This window comes from Cyphellophora attinorum (assembly GCF_001299255.1).
Source record: "Cyphellophora attinorum strain CBS 131958 chromosome Unknown Contig11, whole genome shotgun sequence".
Classification (NCBI taxonomy): Eukaryota; Fungi; Ascomycota; class Eurotiomycetes; order Chaetothyriales; family Cyphellophoraceae; genus Cyphellophora; species Cyphellophora attinorum.
Window position 1 is genome coordinate 900,125 of NW_017253239.1, and position 21,006 is coordinate 921,130.

At 54.5% G+C, this 21,006-nt stretch overlaps 8 protein-coding genes across 8 annotated transcripts; 5 read left to right on the plus strand and 3 right to left on the minus strand.

Moving 5' to 3' along the window:
• Nucleotides 1–88: 88 nt before the first annotated feature.
• AB675_10883 (putative deferrochelatase/peroxidase YfeX) lies at nucleotides 89–1,045 on the plus strand (the record flags this gene model as incomplete). The annotated part of the gene is made up of 1 exon (XM_018139683.1): nucleotides 89–1,045. The coding sequence occupies one exon, from the start codon at nucleotides 89–91 to the stop codon at nucleotides 1,043–1,045; it is 957 nt and encodes a 318-aa protein (XP_018000651.1).
• A 606-nt stretch (nucleotides 1,046–1,651) lies between these two features.
• Nucleotides 1,652–1,969, plus strand: AB675_10884 (uncharacterized protein; the record flags this gene model as incomplete). The annotated part of the gene is made up of 3 exons (XM_018139684.1): nucleotides 1,652–1,666; nucleotides 1,719–1,828; nucleotides 1,882–1,969. 3 exons carry the CDS (start codon nucleotides 1,652–1,654, stop codon nucleotides 1,967–1,969), a joined length of 213 nt encoding a protein of 70 aa, XP_018000889.1.
• A 259-nt stretch (nucleotides 1,970–2,228) lies between these two features.
• On the minus strand, nucleotides 2,229–2,678 carry AB675_10885 (uncharacterized protein; the record flags this gene model as incomplete). Its single annotated transcript, XM_018139685.1, has 1 exon — nucleotides 2,229–2,678. The coding sequence occupies one exon, from the start codon at nucleotides 2,676–2,678 to the stop codon at nucleotides 2,229–2,231; it is 450 nt and encodes a 149-aa protein (XP_018000746.1).
• A 980-nt stretch (nucleotides 2,679–3,658) lies between these two features.
• Nucleotides 3,659–5,987, plus strand: AB675_10886 (Ferric transmembrane component 3; the record flags this gene model as incomplete). The annotated part of the gene is made up of 3 exons (XM_018139686.1): nucleotides 3,659–4,200; nucleotides 4,245–4,922; nucleotides 5,039–5,987. 3 exons carry the CDS (start codon nucleotides 3,659–3,661, stop codon nucleotides 5,985–5,987), a joined length of 2,169 nt encoding a protein of 722 aa, XP_018000930.1.
• A 642-nt stretch (nucleotides 5,988–6,629) lies between these two features.
• AB675_10887 (Glucan 1,4-alpha-maltohexaosidase) lies at nucleotides 6,630–8,494 on the plus strand (the record flags this gene model as incomplete). The annotated part of the gene is made up of 5 exons (XM_018139687.1): nucleotides 6,630–7,080; nucleotides 7,150–7,378; nucleotides 7,435–7,816; nucleotides 7,879–8,411; nucleotides 8,461–8,494. The coding sequence occupies 5 exons, from the start codon at nucleotides 6,630–6,632 to the stop codon at nucleotides 8,492–8,494; spliced, it is 1,629 nt and encodes a 542-aa protein (XP_018000616.1).
• Nucleotides 8,495–8,533: 39 nt separating this feature from the next.
• Nucleotides 8,534–10,348, minus strand: AB675_10888 (Alpha-amylase; the record flags this gene model as incomplete). The annotated part of the gene is made up of 1 exon (XM_018139688.1): nucleotides 8,534–10,348. One exon carries the CDS (start codon nucleotides 10,346–10,348, stop codon nucleotides 8,534–8,536), a length of 1,815 nt encoding a protein of 604 aa, XP_018000653.1.
• A 1,935-nt stretch (nucleotides 10,349–12,283) lies between these two features.
• On the plus strand, nucleotides 12,284–19,416 carry AB675_10889 (Cell wall alpha-1,3-glucan synthase mok11; the record flags this gene model as incomplete). The annotated part of the gene is made up of 4 exons (XM_018139689.1): nucleotides 12,284–15,045; nucleotides 15,117–16,131; nucleotides 16,248–19,331; nucleotides 19,384–19,416. 4 exons carry the CDS (start codon nucleotides 12,284–12,286, stop codon nucleotides 19,414–19,416), a joined length of 6,894 nt encoding a protein of 2,297 aa, XP_018000705.1.
• A 207-nt stretch (nucleotides 19,417–19,623) lies between these two features.
• Nucleotides 19,624–20,553, minus strand: AB675_10890 (uncharacterized protein; the record flags this gene model as incomplete). Its single annotated transcript, XM_018139691.1, has 1 exon — nucleotides 19,624–20,553. The coding sequence occupies one exon, from the start codon at nucleotides 20,551–20,553 to the stop codon at nucleotides 19,624–19,626; it is 930 nt and encodes a 309-aa protein (XP_018000922.1).
• Nucleotides 20,554–21,006: the final 453 nt, after the last annotated feature.

A 21,006-nucleotide genomic window follows, 5' to 3' on the forward strand; every position in this document is an offset into this window, starting at 1 on the left:
AAACAAAGCGGCAGCGTTCATCTGGACTACATCATCGACCACGCGAAAAGCCCCCAACCGAGTAATAAACAGCTCCGCCCGACTGAACATGGCCCGCCGAGTCCCAATCGCGCCGCAAGCAGTAGATGCGCCTCTCACCTGCTCCGCAACCTTCATCGTGGTCACCATCTCCCGCACCGCCCCAGACGCCGTCAGCACAGTCCGCTCCGCCCTCGCCAGCGTGTCCGACCTGACCAAGAACGTCTCCATCCGCGACCTGAACGCTTCGTTCGCATGCACCGTCGGCATCGGTGCCGAAGTGTGGGACGAACTCACCAACGGCCTTCCCCGTCCTGCTGAATTGCATGCGTTCAAGGAGGTCAAGGGTGGGAAGCACATCGCGGTGTTAACACCTGGGGACGTGCTGTTTCATATTCGGGCGGAGCGGCGGGATTTGTGCTTTGAGTTCGAGCGGCAGCTGATGGATTTGTTGGGAGATGCTGTGGAGGTGGTTGATCACACCGTTGGGTTTCGGTATTTTGATGTGAGAGACTTGTTGGGCTTCGTGGATGGGACGGCAAATCCGGTGGGACAGGCTGTGCCGCAAGCTACTTTGATAGCTGCAGAGGATGATGGAAATGCGGTGGGTGGGAGTTATGTGGTTGTGCAAAAGTACTTGCATGATTTGAGGGGGTGGAAAGGACTAGGCGTGGAGAGGCAGGAAGCGATCATTGGGAGGACGAAGCTTGAGAATATCGAGCTTGATGATGCTGGGGAAGAGGAGCAGAAAGCACATAAGACGCTGGCGACGATAGAGGACGAGGAGGGGACTGAACATGATATTTTGAGGGATAATATGCCGTTCGGCAATCCAGCAGCGAGCGAGTATGGGACCTACTTTATTGGGTATAGCAAGAAGTTGTGGGTGACGGAGAAGATGCTGGAGAGGATGTTTGTGGGCGTGCCGGAAGGGAAACATGATCGGATACTGGACTATTCGAGGGCAGTCACAGGAAGTACTTTCTTCGCGCCGAGTGCGGATGTGTTGGATGGACTGGGCGAATGATTAAAGTCGCGCCAGCAAATGACCTGGGACGGAGTCGGGAGATCCTGACATGATGCAAGCGTGTCTGATTCTCGTCGACTTTCGTTTCGATAGTTGAACGCGCGCTTTGGCCCATCTCATCTGGTCTCGCTGCTTGTGCTGAAACTTGCAGAGACGCGTTCTGCGCCAGCGAACGCCTGTCCATCGGAGACTCGAGCTACTTCAGATGCATGTCGTCGCCTTCAAACATCATCAGCAGTGGTGTGCATGGGTACACAACGTGCGGATTTGCTTTTGTCTTGGTTTACGCCCCGTCGCGCAAGTTCTAGTTCCGCCTCCAACCGGTGTTCTTATCGATAGACAAGAGCGAAATTGCGTCATTCCTTCCCACGTTGTGACCATGGGACAGGCAGGCGACATGGCGGAGAGCGTGGGGTGAAGATGTGCTGTAGCAGACTGCGTTGTCGCCCGCTTTTGATTTAATCTCATATATACCACCTGCTTCAACAAACAACAACCCACACAGCCAAACTGAGTTCCCATCTTCTCTTCCAATTCTGGTCCCGTTGTTCCTCTCAACTCATCCGTTCCCGATCTGTTGCATTCTCAACCTCGAAATCCTCAAAGATGCCTCTCTTCAACGTAACATCTAGTCCTGTCCATTCGATCAAGATTAGTCGCTGAATGAATCTAGGTCACACTCAAAGACAACGCCCCAGCCGACGAGCTCACCAAGGCTAAGGAAAAGGCCAAGTCCGATGGCGGCGAGATCAAGCATGAATTCACGCTCATCAAAGGCTTCACGTAAGTCACACATATTCTGCGTTTCTCTCGACGGAAGCATTGACAGATTGCAGAGTCGAATTCCCCGAGGACAAAGTCGGCGTGCTGCAGACCAACGATCACATCCATGTCGAGCAAGACGGCGAGGTGAAGACTCAGTAGACGAGCTCGCAGATGATGTTATAGCAAGAGAAGGAACGATGAGATGCATTGAAGGCCTCGTATAGCATTTTTTTCTTGAATCCAGCAGCCACGTCTGCTAGTCAACTATAACGTCGGGGTGCCAGTCGAGCACTGGTCCCTTTATCATATCTCCCCTCCTACTAGAAATCCGTGGTCCGCCCGTTGTATGCCCACTCTCCTCCGGCTCCCCATCTCAATGGCTCGTTCTTCGGGCCACCTACCTCGCCCGTCTTTGGATTCACATCGCCTTCGAATTCAGGTGGCGCACCTCGTCGCACGTTCGGGTGTAATTCCTCGCCTTTGCCTCGTGCGTTGATCTCCCGCTTGAACGCATCTTGGAATGAGCCTTGCTCGACTCCGCGGCTTGAGCAGCGGCGGCGCCCATCTCGGAGTTGGCGATATTCTGTGCCCGCGCGGCAATCGTGCCTTGCGCAGCCGCAGCTTCTGATGGTGACGAGTCGGGAGACTGGTTGATCTTGGGCGGACTGCGTGGAGAGGAGAAGGCGCCTGTGGACTGTTGTACGAGCTCTTCGAAGACTTTCTGGTCTTCTTGCGGGAGTCGTGGCGGCGCAGGACTGGTAAATGGGTTGGCAAATTCTTTGCGTAGACGGGTGGATGTTGCGAGGGCGCGGCGAGCTGTGAAGAGATAGGCACGAGGGGCTAGGGAGAGCCGAGTGCTGGGCTTCATTGCGGTGTTCAGACGTGGAATGAGTTCTTAACAGGATTCGGGTCGAGCTGAAGGCCGTCAAAGGATCTGTCGTTCGAATATACAGTATCGCTAGGTTCGAAGCTGCTCGAACGCCTCTGAAAGTATTGAAGTCATCGGTCCGCGGCTCGAATGACGGCGATGCCGACCGCCGACCGTAAGGCTCAAAGCCAGGCTTGGCAAGGCTGCAGCCAAGCATTGTGGCTGCTTCTTGAGCAAGTTTCATCTTTCGATACCGCTCTTTTCTTGAGCAGGAACGAAAACAACAAAGGTGCGAGAGCATAGTACGCAGTACCTGGGCACTCGAACATCAAAATTGAGAAGCGTGCACCCCGTATTGTGCTGCCAATCACTATGACCACTTGCGTGGCTTCCTCTCAATGCAGCAACCGAGTTTGACCACACCGCGTCTCTCTTCCTCAGGTACCTGATGTGAGTATGTGCGATATATTCGAGCCCACGCAAGATCTATGTGCTGGTGAGTTATGTCAATGGCTTTGAGCACGTTTCTGCTGCGTGCACCACGTTCCCGACCAGTATCGCCCATGTTTTCCGAGCAACGGTTCTATCCCTTCCCGTTTAGCGCGATGCCGGTAAACTTGCTCAACGCCAAGAGCAGGCCACCAAATGTAGCATTGGACCAATGGCGCTCTTTCATATGCAGGGTGTCAGCACGCGATGGCTCCTTGGAAGGGTTCTGTTAGCGACTGGAGAATTATTTGCATGGGAAGCGCCACGACAGACCACAACGATAAACTTGAGTATAGATGCCCGACCTCGTGGAAGCTGGTCTTCAGGCGTATGACACTTGCGACGGTGTTGACGAGTATCAAACATCGACAGGACTATAGATCATCAGGGCTGCTCTGGTCATTCGAGGGCCGACTTCGAAGCCTCCGTGCATCATTTGTCCTCTTGGACGATATCACAGCCTGGCAGACTAAGCTACACTCACCACCATCATGAGGTCTACAACAACGCTTCTAGTCCTTGCCGCCGCCCTCTCTGCCAACGCAGAGGTCCAGCATGGAGTCATCGGCATGGGCATCGACATGTTCAAGCCATGGTGCGCGACAGCTTGCTCCGATACTCTTTCTGGCCTATACCTGAATTGCACTACATTCGAGGAGATGTCAGGCAACCACCACGGAATGAAGGTCAAGCGAATGGACGGTATGGATATGATGATGGGAGTCACCTCAGCCGAGTGCCGTGCCAGCAATGCACCCTGGCTGCAGACATTCAGCTACTGCATCAAGTCACATTGTGATGCGGAAGGGCTTAGTACTAAAGCGCAGGAGAAGTACTGGCAGAAGAATGCGGCTGAGGGCATGCCCGTTCCGAGCTTGACGGAAGCTCTGCCCGCGACGGCGCCCACACTATCTGTCGAAGACGAGGCCGAGTGGCTCAACGAGACCATGCTAGCCAACGAAGCGGCCTGGACCACTGATCGCCGAACAATTCAAGAGTTTGCGGAAGTGGAGCGGGATCATTCTATCTTTGCGTACGTACCTACTCACCTAACATGAACACCGCTGACTCGAACAGGATGGTCTCGATGATCGTGCCCGTCGCATTCAGCATCATTGCCGGTCTTTGGCTCATCATCACATCGTCGAAGCAGAGCACGCTATTCAACAAGACGCGAGCATACTTCACAGTCCCTGCGCTGTTCGGTGGCCGCCAGTCCCAGCCTCTCGCATGGAACATTGGCTACGTACCAGCTCGATCTACATCCACAATCATCACTATTTACATTTTCCTCAACATCATCTTCAACTGCGTTGACTTTCGGAGCGTTCAGCCCAGCAGCTGGTACACAAATCGAGACCAAGAGATGGCGGCATATGTTGGCAACCGAGCTGGCGTGCTTAGCTTCGCCAACATGGCTCTTGCAATGCTTTTCAGCACACGGAACAACCCGTTGTCCTTCATCAGTGGATGGTCGCCCACAACATTCATCACTCTACACCGGTGGGCCGCTCGCATTTCTGTCATCCAAGCGGTAGTGCACTCCATCGCCTACACTGCAGACTTCGTCTCGTACACCAGTCCAGCCAGATACCCCTCCGAAGTCAAGCTTCCGTATTTCTGGTGGGGAATCATTGCAACAGTCGCGATGTCGCTGATGGCCGGCCTATCGATCCTTCCGCTCCGGAGATACTCATATGAGCTGTTCTTGATCGGGCATATCGTGCTTGCCATTCTCTCGTTACTTGGCTGTTGGTACCACATTGCCTCCGCTTTGACAAAGACTGGGGTTATGAGGTGTACTTGTACATTGCCTTCGCCTTCTGGGCATACGATAGACTGGTACGTTTTGGACGACTGGTGTCGTACAGCTTCCTCGGCGGCACTAGCCACGGACAAGTCGAGCGCGTCCCTGGCGTTGATGGTGTCGTCAGCCTGAAGCTGTATCCTTCAAGGCATTTCAACACCGCGCCAGGCCAGCACACGTTTGTCTACTTCCCAGGTCTTGGTCGCTTCTGGGAGAATCATCCCTTCACCATCGCCAGCTGGGGTGTTGACACCGCGCCGACGCATCGCGGATCAAATAGTGAACAGATCGAGTCTTCTTCCACTTCTGCGTCGGACGTCGATGCCATAACGTCATCTGGCTCTAGCACAGGCAAGGAGAAAGAAATTCGAGTCGCAGCAAAAGCTGTCAAATCTTCCGACCATCCGGTCTACCTCGATCAGTTTTACGTCAAATGTCTCTTCCGAGTGCATGGCGGAACGACGTCAAGCCTGAATCGCGCGCTTGCTAGCAGAATTCCATCGACGATTCTCTCAGAGGGCGCCTATGGCGGACATAGCCCTGCGACACGCAGTGTGCTGATGCATGCGGAGCATATTCTCGTCATAGCGGGTGGGATTGGCATCACGTTTGCTACGGCATACGCCAAACGATACGCAGACGAGACTGCTGTCTCGTCTTCCTCGACTCAAGCACTGATGCCCCGATGTACTCGCATGCGCCTCGTGTGGTCCGTTCGCGAGGCGAATCTCTTGGCGTACGTTCGTCGAGAACTACTCCCAACGCCACAAACTAGCAACGAACGTTCGCTAGAGTACAGCTTTCACGTCACAGGTGACTCGAATGGCACGGATAAGGCACAGCGGAGGATGAACGTCGGCGAGACAATCGACACAATGCTGGCGAAGGGCAAGAAGATAGTGGTGCTAGTGTGCGGTCCTGGTGGGCTGGCAGATGATGTGAGGGGAGGAGTGGTGAAGGCCAACATCGCGGGCTATGATGTTGAGCTGCTGGAGGAGAGTTTCGCCTGGTGAGCACTGTACCGAGCGTAGACTGTAGAAATACGAATTTCCAAGTTGTGAGACTGGACCGATCATCATAGAGTATTCCATGTCAACCGGCTGTCGTTGTGGCCTTCTCCAACAGTTTTTCTGTGACCCGCCAACTTCACTAGCTTCACCCATCTAAGAATCTCTGCTTGCTTGACGACCTCCAGTTCTGGCACGTCCTACATATGGCGGAAAGCACGTGCGTGCATTGATCAAAGTGCCTATGTTGAAGATTTGAGGAAGTCTCAAATAGCGAGATCTCAACAAGTCCCATGCGCAAGATAGGAAACACGATTTCCTGCGGTCGGCACAACTCTCGGCCCCCAATCTGAGACAGCATCCACCTCTCAAACCTTTCATTAGCTTGACGTCAATCGCGTCCACCGTTCGCAACTCTGTCGATAGCTAGCAGGGTGCCAGGGATGAATGATTCCAACCACTAGCATGCACGTCTCAGGTGCTTTTGGCATGTCGTGCAACTCGTCGGCCTGCCAGGTTGCACCAGCCCGCCATCCGCACCGCCGTATCGAATTGGACGTAGGTCTTATCGCTGCTGTACAGCCTGGTGCAGCCTTGAAGCGGCAACTCTGCTTAAGCGACGTGAGTAGCCTCAGATTTTAGTAAGTGATGTTCAAGAAGTTGCGAGCCGCCGCGCACTCTTCGAAGTCAGGCCCAGAGTCTTCCCAAAACGTAGGCGACGGCCCCTACGCCAAGGAGAACCTGACCTTGCTGGAAGGATTTGAATGGTATGCACCTGCAGATGGCAAGCACTGGCGGCGACTCGCCCACGTGACAACTCATTTGAAGGATATCGGCATCGACTACCTGTGGCTTCCGCCGGGATGCAAAGCAGAATGGCACGGAAGCAATGGCTACGACATTTACGACCTCTGGGACCTTGGCGAATTCGAGCAGAAGGGTCATCGAGCTACGAAATGGGGCAGTGGTGAGGAGCTTCTGGCACTCACGGAGGTAGCTCAGCGCAATGGAATGGGGCTGCTATGGGATGCTGTGTTAAATCATAAGTCTGCTGCGGACTATGTTGAGACGTGCCGGGCGGTCGCGGTCGATAAGAAAGGTAGGTAGACTGTGGCACGGCTCTCCACATGGCATCAAGGTGGATGTGCTGACGTTCGCCAACCCAAAGACAGGACACGAGAAGTCTCTGCAGAGCAAGACATCGATGTCTGGACTGGTTACAACTTCGACGGCCGAGGAGGAAAGTATAGTGAGATGAAGTACAGGTGGCAACACTTCAGCGGCACGGATTGGGAAGCCAAAATGCAAAACAACGACAATCTATACCGTTTCGTTGGGCCCGGTAAGCCAGGCTGGGCGCCCGATGTCGACGACAGCGAAGGCAACGCAGATTTCCTGTAAGTGACCTAGCCTAGTCGACCCCGTCGAAGCACGTCTCCCTGATGCAACACAGTATGGGCAATGACCTCGACTACTCGCAGCCTGATGTGCGGAACGATGCGATGCAGTGGGGAACTTGGATCACAGAGCGCCTCGGTCTCGCAGGTTTTCGTCTCGATGCTGTGAAGCACTTTTCATCCGACTTCCTTCGCGCCTGGATTGCGCATCTCGATGCGAAATGTGACCCCAACGCGCCACTTCTGATGATCGGAGAATACTGGCGTGGCGAGCTGGCCCCTCTTGGTGCCATGATCAAAAAGTTCGAGGGTAGACTTCGGCTGTTCGACGTGCCGCTTGCATCTAATATGTCGAAGTTGTCACTGGAAAAGGAAAAGGGGGATTTGAGATCAATCATGGACAAGTCGTTGTTGAAGCACTCTCCAGGGCAAGCAGTGGTATGTCAGATCCTCCCTGCTACTGAAAGACGTGGAAAGCTATACTGACCCGCAAACAAAAGCCATTCGTGCTGAACCACGACACTCAAACCCGCTACGAACGCGACCACTCCGTCATAGCCATGTCGCCTTGGTTCATCCCGCTAGCCAACGCCTTCATCTTGCTGCGTTCGGATTCGATACTGCCGTGTGTGTTCTATGGCGATCTTTATGGTATTAGCGGCGAGCATCCGCTGCCACCATCGTGTGGCGGCAATTTGCCTAAGCTCATCTTGGCTCGGAAGTTGCTGGCGTATGGTCCGATGAGGGAGTATCTGGATGAGGCCAACTGCATTGGCTTCACGCGCTCGGGCGACAGTAGGCATCCGGAGGGCCTGGCCGTCGTGATAGGCAATGCCAGAAGGGTGTGCTGGAAGCGGATGAATGTAGGCGCGGCTCACAAGGATGAAGTCTGGACGGATGTACTGGAAGCGGCAGCTGGAGAAGTCGTCATTGGCCGCAACGGGTATGGGATGTTCTCGTGTGCGCCGGGCTCCGTCAGTGTGTGGTGCAGACGCAACAGCTCGGCGCGTGCGAAGATTGACGACATGAATTTGTAAGTGAGACGCTGGGATCCATGCTGACAGCGACTGACCACTGTACAGTGACTCCGACATATACAACATGAAGCTGGATTGAAGGTTGGAATGTGACCGACATCATATCAGACAAATCCCATTACCCGTAAATGTCGAAGTCCCAGTCCGGCATTGACAGGTTGCTCCATCGCACTTCGCTAACGAACACACTGACACCTTGCGGCGGTGACGTGAATGCCGCAGCACCATCGGCGTCGATGACAACTGCGTCTTTGGCATTGCCCAAGATGTCGATCCAAGACTCGCCGGCGTGTTCCGAGCCAACATTCATGGTCATCGGAGCAGGAGCTGTTCGTGCTATTGACATAATTACCGCGAGCCCGCCTGTATGCTTCTCATCACCCTGCCGCGTCCAGCCGACAGTCGACACGTCGGTGCTGTTGTAGTCGTGCTGCTGTCCGTACCCGAAATACGTCCTTGCTATGGCTAGCTTGCCCACAGACTCAGAGTGATTTGCTTTGTTGCAGTGGCCGTTGGCGTCACAGATGCCATAGACGTCGCCGTAAAACATGCAAGGCGTGCCTTCTTGACGCAGTAGGATGAATGCATATGCTGCGGGCCGGAACCAGTCTTGCACGTATAGGTTTGCGGAAGATTGACCGAGTTGGGTGTCGTGATTGCCGACGAGCGTGACAGCGCTGTCGGGTTGTGTAGACACGACGGAGTCTTGGAACATGGTTGTTAAGGAAGCCTCACCGTTGGCGATAGCGGCAAATTGGCCAAGAAGTGGCACATCGAAGACACGCGCCGCGTTTCCGATCTCGTCAACGTAGCCAAGCAGTTCCGACAGCGTGGTGGTCCAGTACTCAGCAACGACTGGTGGGTTCTGAAACGGAGTCTTGATGGCAGAGTTGACACCGCTGATCCAGTTCTTCATGAAACTCCTGGAGATGTGTTTGGCCGCATCCATTCGAAAGCCCGATGCTCCGAGTTGGCCTGTGATCCACGTTCCCCATGTCTTGACATCCTCAATGACGGCGGGATTGTCATACGCCACGTCAGCCAGCAGCAAATAGTCGAAGTTGCCATTATCGGTCGAGACGTCGGTAGCAAAGTCGTTGTCGTGGCCGTTGATCTTGAAGAGCCCGTTGTTGTTGGCACTGGCATCGTAGTCGACAGCGGTAAAGTCGTCACAGCTCCATGTCTTGTTGCTGTAGTGATTGCCTCGAGCAGTGTGGTTGAAGCCTACCCACACATCCGCCATCTTGGTCGGGTTGATGGGCTGCAGGCGGTTGTCAGGGTTCAGTCGAGTGATCGCGCATGATTGGATGTAGTCTGCGCCAGACCGCTGATTCAGGGCTGCATCGATAACGATACCGACTCCCCACTGGTGAGCGACCTGTGCGAGGTCGAGCAGGTCACTCTTGTTGCCCATCGCTGTAGCGGTCCGGTTGTGAGTGTCGAACTCGCCCAGGTCCCATAGATCGTAGACATCGTAGCCGATGCTGCCCTCTGTTGCTGCCTTCGTCGGAGGCGGAATCCAGATCGCTCCGATGCCGATCTGTTGCAGTTGTGGAAGTATCGAGGTCAGGCGCGTCCAGTGCTTTCCGTCCTTGGGGATGTACCACTCAAAAGCCTGGAACAGTAACGGATTCGCATCTTCGGTCAATGGTGGATGCGTCGCTGCGGGATATGCTTCCGGAATCGCGACAGCGGCATCGTTCAAGAGTGGCAGCGAAGTTGATGTGTTGCTTGGCCGATGTGCTTCTGACCTGCCGCAACGGTCATTGCCACCGAGACACACGCCAAGCGGAACTGAGATGGATGTTGCGATTACCACAACGGCAGTAAGCGCGACGAACTGGACCGCTTTGCTTAAGTACCAGCTCTCCTTTATGGTGAGTTTGTCGTCAGCGCTAGCGTAATTGCGAGTCCTGCTACTGAAGCTGAACATTGCGGCCGTCCACGTTGTGCAGTTCAAGTAACGGTAGGGAATAGTACTGAGCTGGCGTAAGTCACGAAGAGCTCTCGACTGAGACCTCAACGGGATTGCTGAATTTCCGTCGACGGCTGCTGATTGTCCCTGCGGTCAGCGCGCCGATGTGAACGGCAATGAGCTGGCCGGAGTACGAGGTGGTTCGAAAGGGTCCGAATGGGATTCGGTACCTTGTCAGTAGCCGCTCGCCTCTAGGCCAACGCCTATCTTTGTCATTCAAAATGAGACAGACATCTATTTCTGTCAGTCAGAAAAGGATCGCCTATCAATCACGACGGGCATAGCATGGGTTCGCATCACTCCCAACACTATGAGCTGTCATGCTGTGTGACAGACGACCCACCACGCCGCGGCGCTTCATAACAGGACATCCCGGCTCATGCATCTATGCGGTTTAGCCCAGGTCAAGCGGCCGATTCGGTCCCTGAGATTCGAGATATTATGGCCATGACACGTTGAGCGCAGAAGCCACATGGCATTGTGCAAAATGGTATGTTTGAGTTGCGAACGCGTCATTTGTTTTTCGAAAAGAGAGGAGTCAATTTATGCTTAATCCTGGTTTTCGGTAGCTGGGGGCGTTGAGCTTTGCACTAAGCCTTATCGGCGCTTCTAATCACGGCGCCGGTTCGGTGTTGGAAAAGTCTGAACTCTCGAAGTTTAACGTCACCTCCTGTTCCTCTATCTTGGTTCGTCGGGAAAGCTTCGCAACGCGGCCGCAACAATATGCACATCCTCTTCAGCTCCAAGGTTCTTCCTGACAATGGCGCCTCGTGGTCCCTGGCAGAACCGGGCGTCTGGAACAAGTCAAAGCTTCCTTGTGCGCGCTAATCATTATCGACCCCTGGAACATGTGCGTCTCTTCGAGATACACCACAGCTGCATTATTGCTGCCAGACCACGACCGTACTACGAATACATGCACTCGACCGGCATGCAGCAATCATGCGACGACGAGCGCTCCTTTCTGGCGCCTTATCTGTGGATGCATCAACGATCGACAGCAGACTTCTATAGTCGCTTGCGGGTACCTGATGCCGTTCCTGAACTCACGGGCTTCCACTATTCGAAGCCTCACACTGGCCAATAGCATTGTCTGTACGTTTGGAAGGTTTGACACACAAGCTAGAAGACTCTGTTCTGCATGCTACTGCCAGGTACCGTGCATGGCGGCGCTGGCAACGTAGCTGATCATGGGTCCTCATCACCGTGTGGTCGGGGCTTTTACTTCCTCCCAACCACAGATTCACGCCTCGCCACAGCGTTGCCAAGTCTACAATCGTGTTGAGAATTTCATCACGACCCACGTCTTTTGGCCGCAACTGCAAGTCCGCCATGTACGCCGCTTGGATATTTGACGGCCGAGGGCTCCCATGCGCCGGAAGACTATGAGGCGTTATCGCAGAGCTGGACACACTTGCGAGACAATTTCCTGTGCGTGAATTTGTCCAGAGAACTCAATCAATAGTGGCGGCGATCCGACCGGCGGTGCCCACTGAGAACCGCAATGCTATCAAAACATCTGGTCCACTATGGGTGTGGCGGTCGGGTGGGCCGATACTGTTCTTGCACTGTGGCTCTCCTGGAGACTGACCCGATGTGTCCAACAAGATCTTTAGGGGTTGTTGTCTGCAGATGTGGTCCTCAGCTCAGCCGACAACCTCCCAATTTGTGTTGAGATCCATCATCATGCAGATACTTGACGACCCACCATGAATACCGATGATAGAGGCCGTATCTCTGAGTCCGCCTTTCGTCTGGCCGGTTGAGCCTCCGACCAAGACTGTCTCAGGCTGTGTGACACATCCCTGGATCTCGCTGTACCACTACGCAGGAACGTTTTCTTGAACTTGATGCCTTCTCGTCGGTGACTCGAAGCGCAAAGGGGCAGCAACAATGACTTTGCCCGTGCTGCTGTCGTTTTCACTGGCGGCGCTGGTGCTTCCAAGCGCCGCTCTACGGTACGAGCAGCAGTATATCGGCCACAACCTCAACGAGAATGAGACTGCGATCGAGGCCAAAGACTTCTGGGGAATATGGGACAACCATACCTTCCAACCCTCGCCTGCCAACTGGCGAATGCCCACCTTTGTCCTCACCATTGATCGATTCATTGACGGCAATCCCACCAACAACGATGCCAATGGCACTGTGTTCGAAAACAACTGGATGGCGAACCAGTTCCGCTTCGGAGGAGACACAGCCGGCGTATACGACAATCTGGACTACCTGGAGGGCATGGGTATCAAGACCATCTACTTCACCGGCTCTATGATGCTGAACATGCCCTGGTCGCCCGACGGTTACGGACCCTTGGACTTGACGCTTTTAGATGCTCATCATGGTCTGATCGAGGAATGGAGAACTCTGATCGACGAGATTCATCGCCGCGGCATGTACGCCATTTTCGACAACACGGTCTCGACCATGGGCGATCTCCTGGCGTATGGAGATGGCTACACCAACACGACCGCAGAGTTCCGATTTCAAGAGTACGACTACATCTGGAAGGGCGACACTCGCTACCACGACTTTCAGCCAGGCAATGACGTCAATGAGTCCTGCCAGTATCCCAGGATTTGGGAGCAGAACGGCTACTTGGAAGCGGACAACGTCACCGAGAAGTTTCGCGGATGCCGCGCCAGCGAGTTCGACATGTACGGAGACATCAAAGGCACTGGTGCATATCCCAGCTACGTCAATCAACTCTCTCGCTTCGCCTCAGTCCAGGATAGACTGCGCGAATGGATGCCTGATGTCCTCGAGAAAATCAATCGCATGTCCTGCCTTCAAATCACCATGCTCGATATTGATGGGTTCCGTATTGACAAAGCTGTCCAAGTCACCATTGATGCCTTGGCCGAGTTTTCGCACTACCAGCGGGAGTGTGCACGCAGTGTCGGGAAAGACAATTTCCTGGTCGTCGGCGAGGTAGTGGCCGATCCGCGCCTGGCCGCTGTGTATTTCGGTCGTGGCAAACAGCCCGATCAGCAGTTCACCTCGGAGCTCGAATCCGTCAGCAGCTCGAACGAAACCGACCCAAGCACATATGTGAGGCCACTTGAGAAAGTCGCACTGAATGGCGCCGCCTTCCACTACGATGTGTATGGCTCGATGACTCGGTTTCTTGGACTCGACGGTCCATGGGGATCTCTTGGAGTGGACTGGGCCAGTATATGGAATCACTTCTTGGTGACACAAGATATGGTCAATCCCAATACCGGCGCATTCGATCCCCTACACATGTTCGGCACTACCAATCAAGACGTCTTTCGCTGGCCTTCACTGGCTGATGGCACAGCCCGACAGCTCCTCGGCCTATTTGTCACCACACTTGAGCTTCCTGGCGCACCCATGATGTACTACGGAGAAGAACAAGACTACTACGTGCTCGAGAATCTGGCTCCGGACTACGTCTACGGCAGAACCCCCTATGGATCCAGCAGAGCCTGGCAACTGCACGGCTGCTATGACTTGGGCGAAGAGCTCTACGTCGACATGCCTTTCAATTCGTCGAAGTACGGATGCTATGATGACGGAGTCAGTCTTGACCACCGCGACCCTTCGCATCCGAACCGAAACTTCTTCAAGCGACTGTTCGAGCTGCGTGATGGCTACCCAACGCTCAACGACGGCTACAACTTGACCAACCTCGCCACGTGGACGCAGAACTTCTATCTCCCTGGAAGTAACGGCATGCCATCGCCAACAGGCCTATGGAGTGTGTACCGAGGCCGCAGCGAGACTGTGCAGGACTTCGCTGGCACGGGATTCGAGAACCAGGGAGTCTGGCTGCTCTTCCACAACAATAACGAGTCCACAACATACTTTGGCGACTGTTCAAGCATGAAGAGCATCAACGGGTCCATCTTATCACCCTTCGCAGCATCGACGACCGTGAGAAATCTGTTCTATCCATATGAGTCCTATACACTCGAAGAGTCCAAGTTTCTGCTCGGAATCGAGAACTCGACCGAGCTAAACGGTTGTCTTCCGAGAGTCACCTTGGACAAATTCGGCTTCAAGGCATTGGTTCCGGCCGATAAGTGGCTGCAGCCGAAGCCAGTGATCACCGGTGTCACTCCGATGCACGACCAGCGCCTTTCGTCAGAAGTTGCATACACTGAGACCGAGCAAGTACCTATCGAGATTCGCTTCTCCCAGGAGATGGATTGCGACAGCGTCGCCAACAGTCTTATCATCGGATCCACAGCTCAAGGTGGGCGAGTAGCCGAGCTGGACAACTCCACCATCGTCTGCGGACGGCTCAATGAATCTGCGACAGCGCATGACGGGTACGTGGGGACGGCTTTCACATTCAAGGCGACACTTCAGAATGTTGCCAATGGCATCCACACCTACACTGTCGTCAACGCGTCAACCGCCGACAAGACCGCCTTCACGAATACCCGAGATCGCTTCCAGTTCCGCATTGGTCAGTCAGATAATCCCATGGTGTTTCCGCTGTCTTCGAACTATACGACTGGGCTGCTGCAGAAAGATGATGAGGGCGGCTTGTTCGTTCGTCCCCGTGCAGCCGGTGCTGATCTGATCCGATACTCCACGAACTGGGGCTCAAGCTGGAGTTCGTGGTCGGCCTATTCCGATAATCGGCTGGCGATCAAGCCTCAGGCCTGGTCTGGTACATCGGCCCAAAAGTGGACAGGTGAACATGTCATCCTGCAATATTGGGGAAAGCCGCCGGAAGCAGTCAGCACGTACAGCACAGCGATCTGGAAAGCGCCGTCGACCGCCGCTGGCCACATGCATGGGTGCAAGGCGTCTGGAACCAGTGGGGCTACGACGAAGGTCTAACAAACGAGATGCGTCTAGCCCAGAACTCCACATGGACGTTCGATCTTTACGGCGAATACCCTAGCGACATCCTCATCAACGTGTGGGGAATGAATCCAGACGGCAATCCCGACAAGAGCGCCGCATTCGGCGACATTGATCGCGACGGCGTTCTCGACTGGCTAAATCCCACAACGATAGCCAGGAATGTCATCAATATTTCGTCAGCACCAGCTCACGGGATCGGATACCGCATCGTCGTGAACGATGGCAACTACAGTCTCAGACTTGTGTCAGTCGGTTCGGTCGTTCTGCAAGCAGCGATAATCCTGATGGTCTGTCTTCTGCCAATCGGATCCGGCATCTTGGGCGCTCTGTCTTTTGCTGGCATGTTCTATGGTGTCAAGTTGAACAAGCTCGGCACTGCAAACATAACGAAGGGAGGACTTCTCTCCAACGTTACTCCAGCGTGGGAGAAAGTCAGTGCGGTAGTGCTCAGAGCCTTACGCCGTACTGACGACCCAGCCGAAGCCGCAGACAATGCTGAGCTCAAAATCACCACAGGCACGTACGACAAGTCGATCCTCATCGCCACAATCGAATATGAAATACCTCGATGGTCGGTCAAGGTCAAGATCGGCGGGCTGGGTGCTATGGCATCTCTCCAAGCCAAGACAGCAGAAGCTAGGGAATTCTTCTGGGTCGTACCGTGCTTTGGCGATATCGAATATCCTTTCTCTCCGGAAACGATGGAGCCTTCGATAGAGGTCGCGATCGAGGATGTCGACCACACCGTTCACGTGCATCTGCACAGCGAAGGGAATGTCACCTATGTCCTGCTCGACACGCCCGCCTTCAGAGCTAGGAAATCCGCAGAGCCATATCCGCCAAGGATGGACGACACCGAAAGCGCTTTCTATTACTCGATCTGGAACCAATCGATCGCTGCTGTGATCCGACGATATCAACCAGACGTCTATCACATCAACGACTACCATGCGCTGCTGCTCCGTTGTATCTACTGCCCGAGACCATTCCTTGCTGTCTATCACTACATAATGCGGAGTTCCAGGGCTTGTGGTCGCTCAAGGAGGATGCGGACCTCATGCGCGTATGCGAGATCTTCAACTTGGACGTGCATGTCGTCAACAAATATGTCCGCTTCGGTGACGTCTTCAATCTGCTCCATGCCGGTGTCAGCTACCTTCGTGAACACCAGGATGGATTTGGTGCGGTCGGAGTGTCAGATAAGTACAGCCAGCGTACCAAGCAGCGATACCCCATCTTCTGGTCCATCAACAAGATCGGGTCGCTACCGAACCCGGACCCTACCGACATGGCGGCCTACGTGCGCTCCAACTCGCCAACCAAGGCTCTGGTAGACGAATCTTTCGAAGAACAGAGGGCGGGATTTCGTCAGCAAGCGCAGGAGTGGGCTGGACTTGATGTCAATCCGAACGCGGATCTCTTCATCTTCATTGGGAGATGGTCCAAGCAGAAAGGCGTTGATGTTATTGCGGATGTCTTCCCCGCAATCCTGGCTAAATATCCTTCCACACAGCTCATTTGTGTCGGACCCGTGATTGACCTCTACGGAAAGTTTGCTGCCTTGAAACTCGAGAAGTTGATGGACATGTTCCCAGGAAGAGTATACTCCAAGCCAGAGTTCACGGCCATTCCTCCATATATACACAAGGGTGCTGAGTTCGCACTGATGCCTTCCCGGGACGAACCTTTTGGGCTGGTCGCTGTCGAGTTCGGGCGGAAGGGTGCTCTGTGCATTGGTGCTCGAGTTGGAGGTTTCGGGAATATGCCTGGCTGGTGGTTTCCTGTCGAGTCCATGACGACGGAGCATATGATCAAGCAATGCCGACGTGCAATTTTGGCGGCGTTGGGCTCGGATCAGGAGACTCGGAGGTCTATGAGAGCTTGCTGCGGTACTCAGAGGTTTCCGGTGCAGACATGGCTTCACGACTTGAAGACATTGCACCTAAAGGCGATGGAGAAGAGTGCCAACCAAAAGGTTGCACGAAGGGTGCCTGCACTGCGTTCGATGACAAGCTTATCTTCTCTGCGCACTTTCGGATCGCCCTCTCCTGCTTTGTTGTCACCGACGATCCGATCTCCGGCAACATCTCCTGTGCCACTTCGATGCATGGAGAGCGCACAGTCCATGCGGGCCGCTCTCTCACCATCTCCCACTCTATCTCCGGGCGTTTGGCATCAAGCAGGCAATGGGTCGAGGCCAACTTCGTCACAAGGGCAGAGTTATTTCCCCAGATCGGGCACTTCGACGCCAGATCTGATACCGGCAGACCTCATCTCGCGGACAGCGACGCCGGCTGCCATCTCCACACCTCCAATGTCGCGCAGTTCCAGCATGCTGGCGATGCATAGCCAAGCTGTCACCGAGCGCTTGATGCCGCTCATCGAAGTCTCCGGCTCAGCTCCGCGCGGAGATTCACCTGAGCACGGTTCTCACGAGCTACTTCCTCGTGGTCTACCAAGATCGCCATCGGAAATGAGCTTGCGGTCCGAAAAGCAAACACCGATGTTCGACGACTCCAAAATGCGCTATTACCAGACTTACTCGCGGCTGTTGGACGATATCGCTCGCAACGGCCCGTTCACCAGCAGCTTCGGGCCTGCAATCGAGGAGTACATTGTGAAAAGTGAGCAAGACTGGTTCGAAGGCCTGCATCAGACCTCACTTGGTATGCACCTGGGATCTGCAACGTCCTCTACCACTTCCCTCGTCCATCTGCTCAAGTCGCACAAGGTGGATAAGGTCGAGGCGTACACCTCCTGTATTCGTGAGGATGACGTCGAGAAGGACTTCTACGGCATCCTCGGCGAGGAGTACACCGCCCCAACTGGTCTGCGAAAGGTCATGCTGTACAGACTTGGATCATGGCACTACTACACGCTTGTTCTTGCAGCAGGCCAGATACTCTGCGCGAACCCATACCAGCTAGTCTTGCTCACGGGCCAGGTCGGCGCTCCGGCCAGCAAGCTGTACACGCTCTGCGCGGTCTATCTCACCATGTCTGCCGTCTGGTGGACCCTGCATCGATTCTTCCGGTCGGTGTATCTCCTCTCGGCGCCATTCGTCTTCTTCGGTCTCGCATTTGTGGTCCTGGCTTGCAGCAGTGCGGTATCGGACTCCGACACAGTCGGCCACATGTGGACTGCCGCCACCTGCCTGTACACCACTGGCTCAGCGGCGTATGCGCTGTTCTTCGCGCTCAACTTTGGCACGGAAGCTGGCATGGCGGCTGAAGTCTGGGCATGGCGCGCCTGCGTCATGACGGGGCTCCAACAGCTCCTCATCTCTTTCATGTGGTATTGGGGATCGTTCTTGACGCAGGAAGGCAAGCTATCCACGATTGCGCAGGCCATGGGCTCGACGAAGGTCCTGGTTGGAGTCGGCCTGCCTCTCGCGGCCATCATGTGGATCTTGGGCGCGATCACGTTCTTCGGCCTGCCGGATTGCTACAGGCAGCCACCTGGTGTCGTTCCCTCGTTCTATCGATCCTTACTCGGCCGACCGCTCGTCCTCTGGTTCCTGGCCGCCGTCGTGTTGCAATGCTTCTGGCTGTCGACGAACTACACCCGGAACTGGATGTTTTTATGGTCATCAAATTCTGCACCAAAATATGCCGTTGCACTGCTCGTCATCATTTTCTTCGGCTTCTTCTGGTTCGGTCTCATGGCGGCGCTCATTAACCTTTCGAAGCGCCACGCCTGGATCGTTCCAATCTTCGCCATATCGCTCGGCGCGCCGCGTTGGTGTCAGATGCTATGGTCGCTCTCTGGAGTCGGGAACAACATTCCGTGGGCTGCTACGCCAGCGCTGGGAGCCCTCCTCAGTCGTGCCATTTGGCTTTGGCTTGGTGTCCTGGACGGCATACAAGGCGTTGGCATGGGTGCGATGCTGCTCATGTCGCTGACCCGTGTGCACACACTCTTCACATTGATTTTGGCGCAGATGGCTGGCGCCGCCGTCACGATGCTGGCGCGTGCTATTGCACCGCATCGGACAGGGCCGCTTCCCGTGTTTCCCAATCTTGCTGCTGCGGAGCTTCGGATGGGAGTCTGGTTCTGGGTCGGCCTGGTCTGTCAGCTTCTTGTTTGCGTTGGATTCCTTAAGGTATGGTCTATCATCCTTCTGATCAGTAATGAGTGTACTGACAATTTTCCAGTTGTATCGCAAATCGCAATTGCAGAAACCCTGAGCATGCGCGGGCCCTTCTTCTTCGCAGCCACAAATGATGTATGAGTAACGACAGATAGACTAGAAAAGGACGGTGACGGGACCACGGTGGCGCATATGGCTGTCCATGGAGTCGATTCACAAATGTACGAACATATAGGGAAAACAGCGGTAATGATGATAGGAGTTTGGATAGCCGGATCTGTCTCATAGCCTAATGATTAGACTTTCACAGCTTTGCATTCTTCTCCAGCTTCGCATCCGGTTTGAAGACAGTTAAGACTTCCTGCGAGCACGACGCAATAAAGGTGCCGTCCTCCTTGAAAATGCGTGACCTCACAAATGCCCGTCCATTAGCCGCCCAGGGCGAGTCCATTTCGAAGTAGAGAAGCTCGTCTGCTCGAAAGTCGTGAGAGTGAATGTGAACAGTGTGATCCAATGTCATGAGACTCGTGGTGTCCGGAATCTGTGGTCCGCTGGTCGTGTCACCGATTGGTGGTAGGACGAGTTTGACGTCGTGCAATGCATGTGGCGCGCTAGAGAACATGCAATCGGTGAGACTCATGAGGCCGACAACGTGTACTGCAGAGCCTGCAGGCGCCTCGAGAGCGTCGATGATGCGGCCGACAACTGGCTGGACTGAGGACGAAATGCTCGCTTCTGTTATCAGAGGCAGTCGCTGGAATTCCATTCGTGGACGATTTGCTCTCCGCCCAAAGAAGTGTCGGAATTCGTCAAGCTCGATTTTGCGAAGAGGCTGAAGTCCAACTTGCTGCGAAGAGTGCTTGATCGCTGGTCCCTTCCAAGGAGTCATTCTGACGAAACCGATCGTGAACCATACCATTTCGCAGCTATCTTGCTCGATGACGACTTTCCTAGTCTTCAGGTAGCCACCGTCCCGCACTCTCTGCACTCGGTAAACAATTGGCTTGTCAGTGACGACGTTGGCTCCGAACTGGGCGTGTAAGCTGGTGATGGCGACATCATCCGGCACTGTACGGTATGCAGCAGCGGCAGCCATTGATAGTAGCACGCTGCCAGGAGCTCCTGGTGCCCACGGCCATTGCCATGGTTTGTGTTCGCTCCGGAAACGGTCCTTGACGATCTCTTCAAGCTCGATGCTTTCCTCGAAAGTCGGAGACCGAGCGTGGTCAGTCATTTTGAATGAATATGATGCTTCGCCATGTCCAGTCGGCGTGACGAGGCGACGCAGTTGTCGGACCGCTGCGAGTGATTGACTTCCAAAGGCTGGGGGCTCAACAGTGTGTTAACGTGACGAAGCAACTTGGAATTTGTTCAGTACATCGAACGTGACCCTGGCGACCCAGGGGTGACAATTCGTGAGGAAAGGGCGCAAGTAGTAAACGGTGCTGCGACACTGCTGACTGGGACTTTAAGATCACCTTCCGTAATCAGTAACGCCGGAGATAGTCAGTCAAACGACAAGCATCCCAAAGTGGAGGTCGCAAACGGAGGAACCAGGAAATAGTGTACTATGGTAGCATTGCCGCACACGAAGGCACGCTCTTCGATAAGGAAGACGCTCAAGTCCTGCAAAGGCAGATTGCCAAATGGAGCTGTTTGTCAGAGGGCAAGGAGCACATTCGTAGAC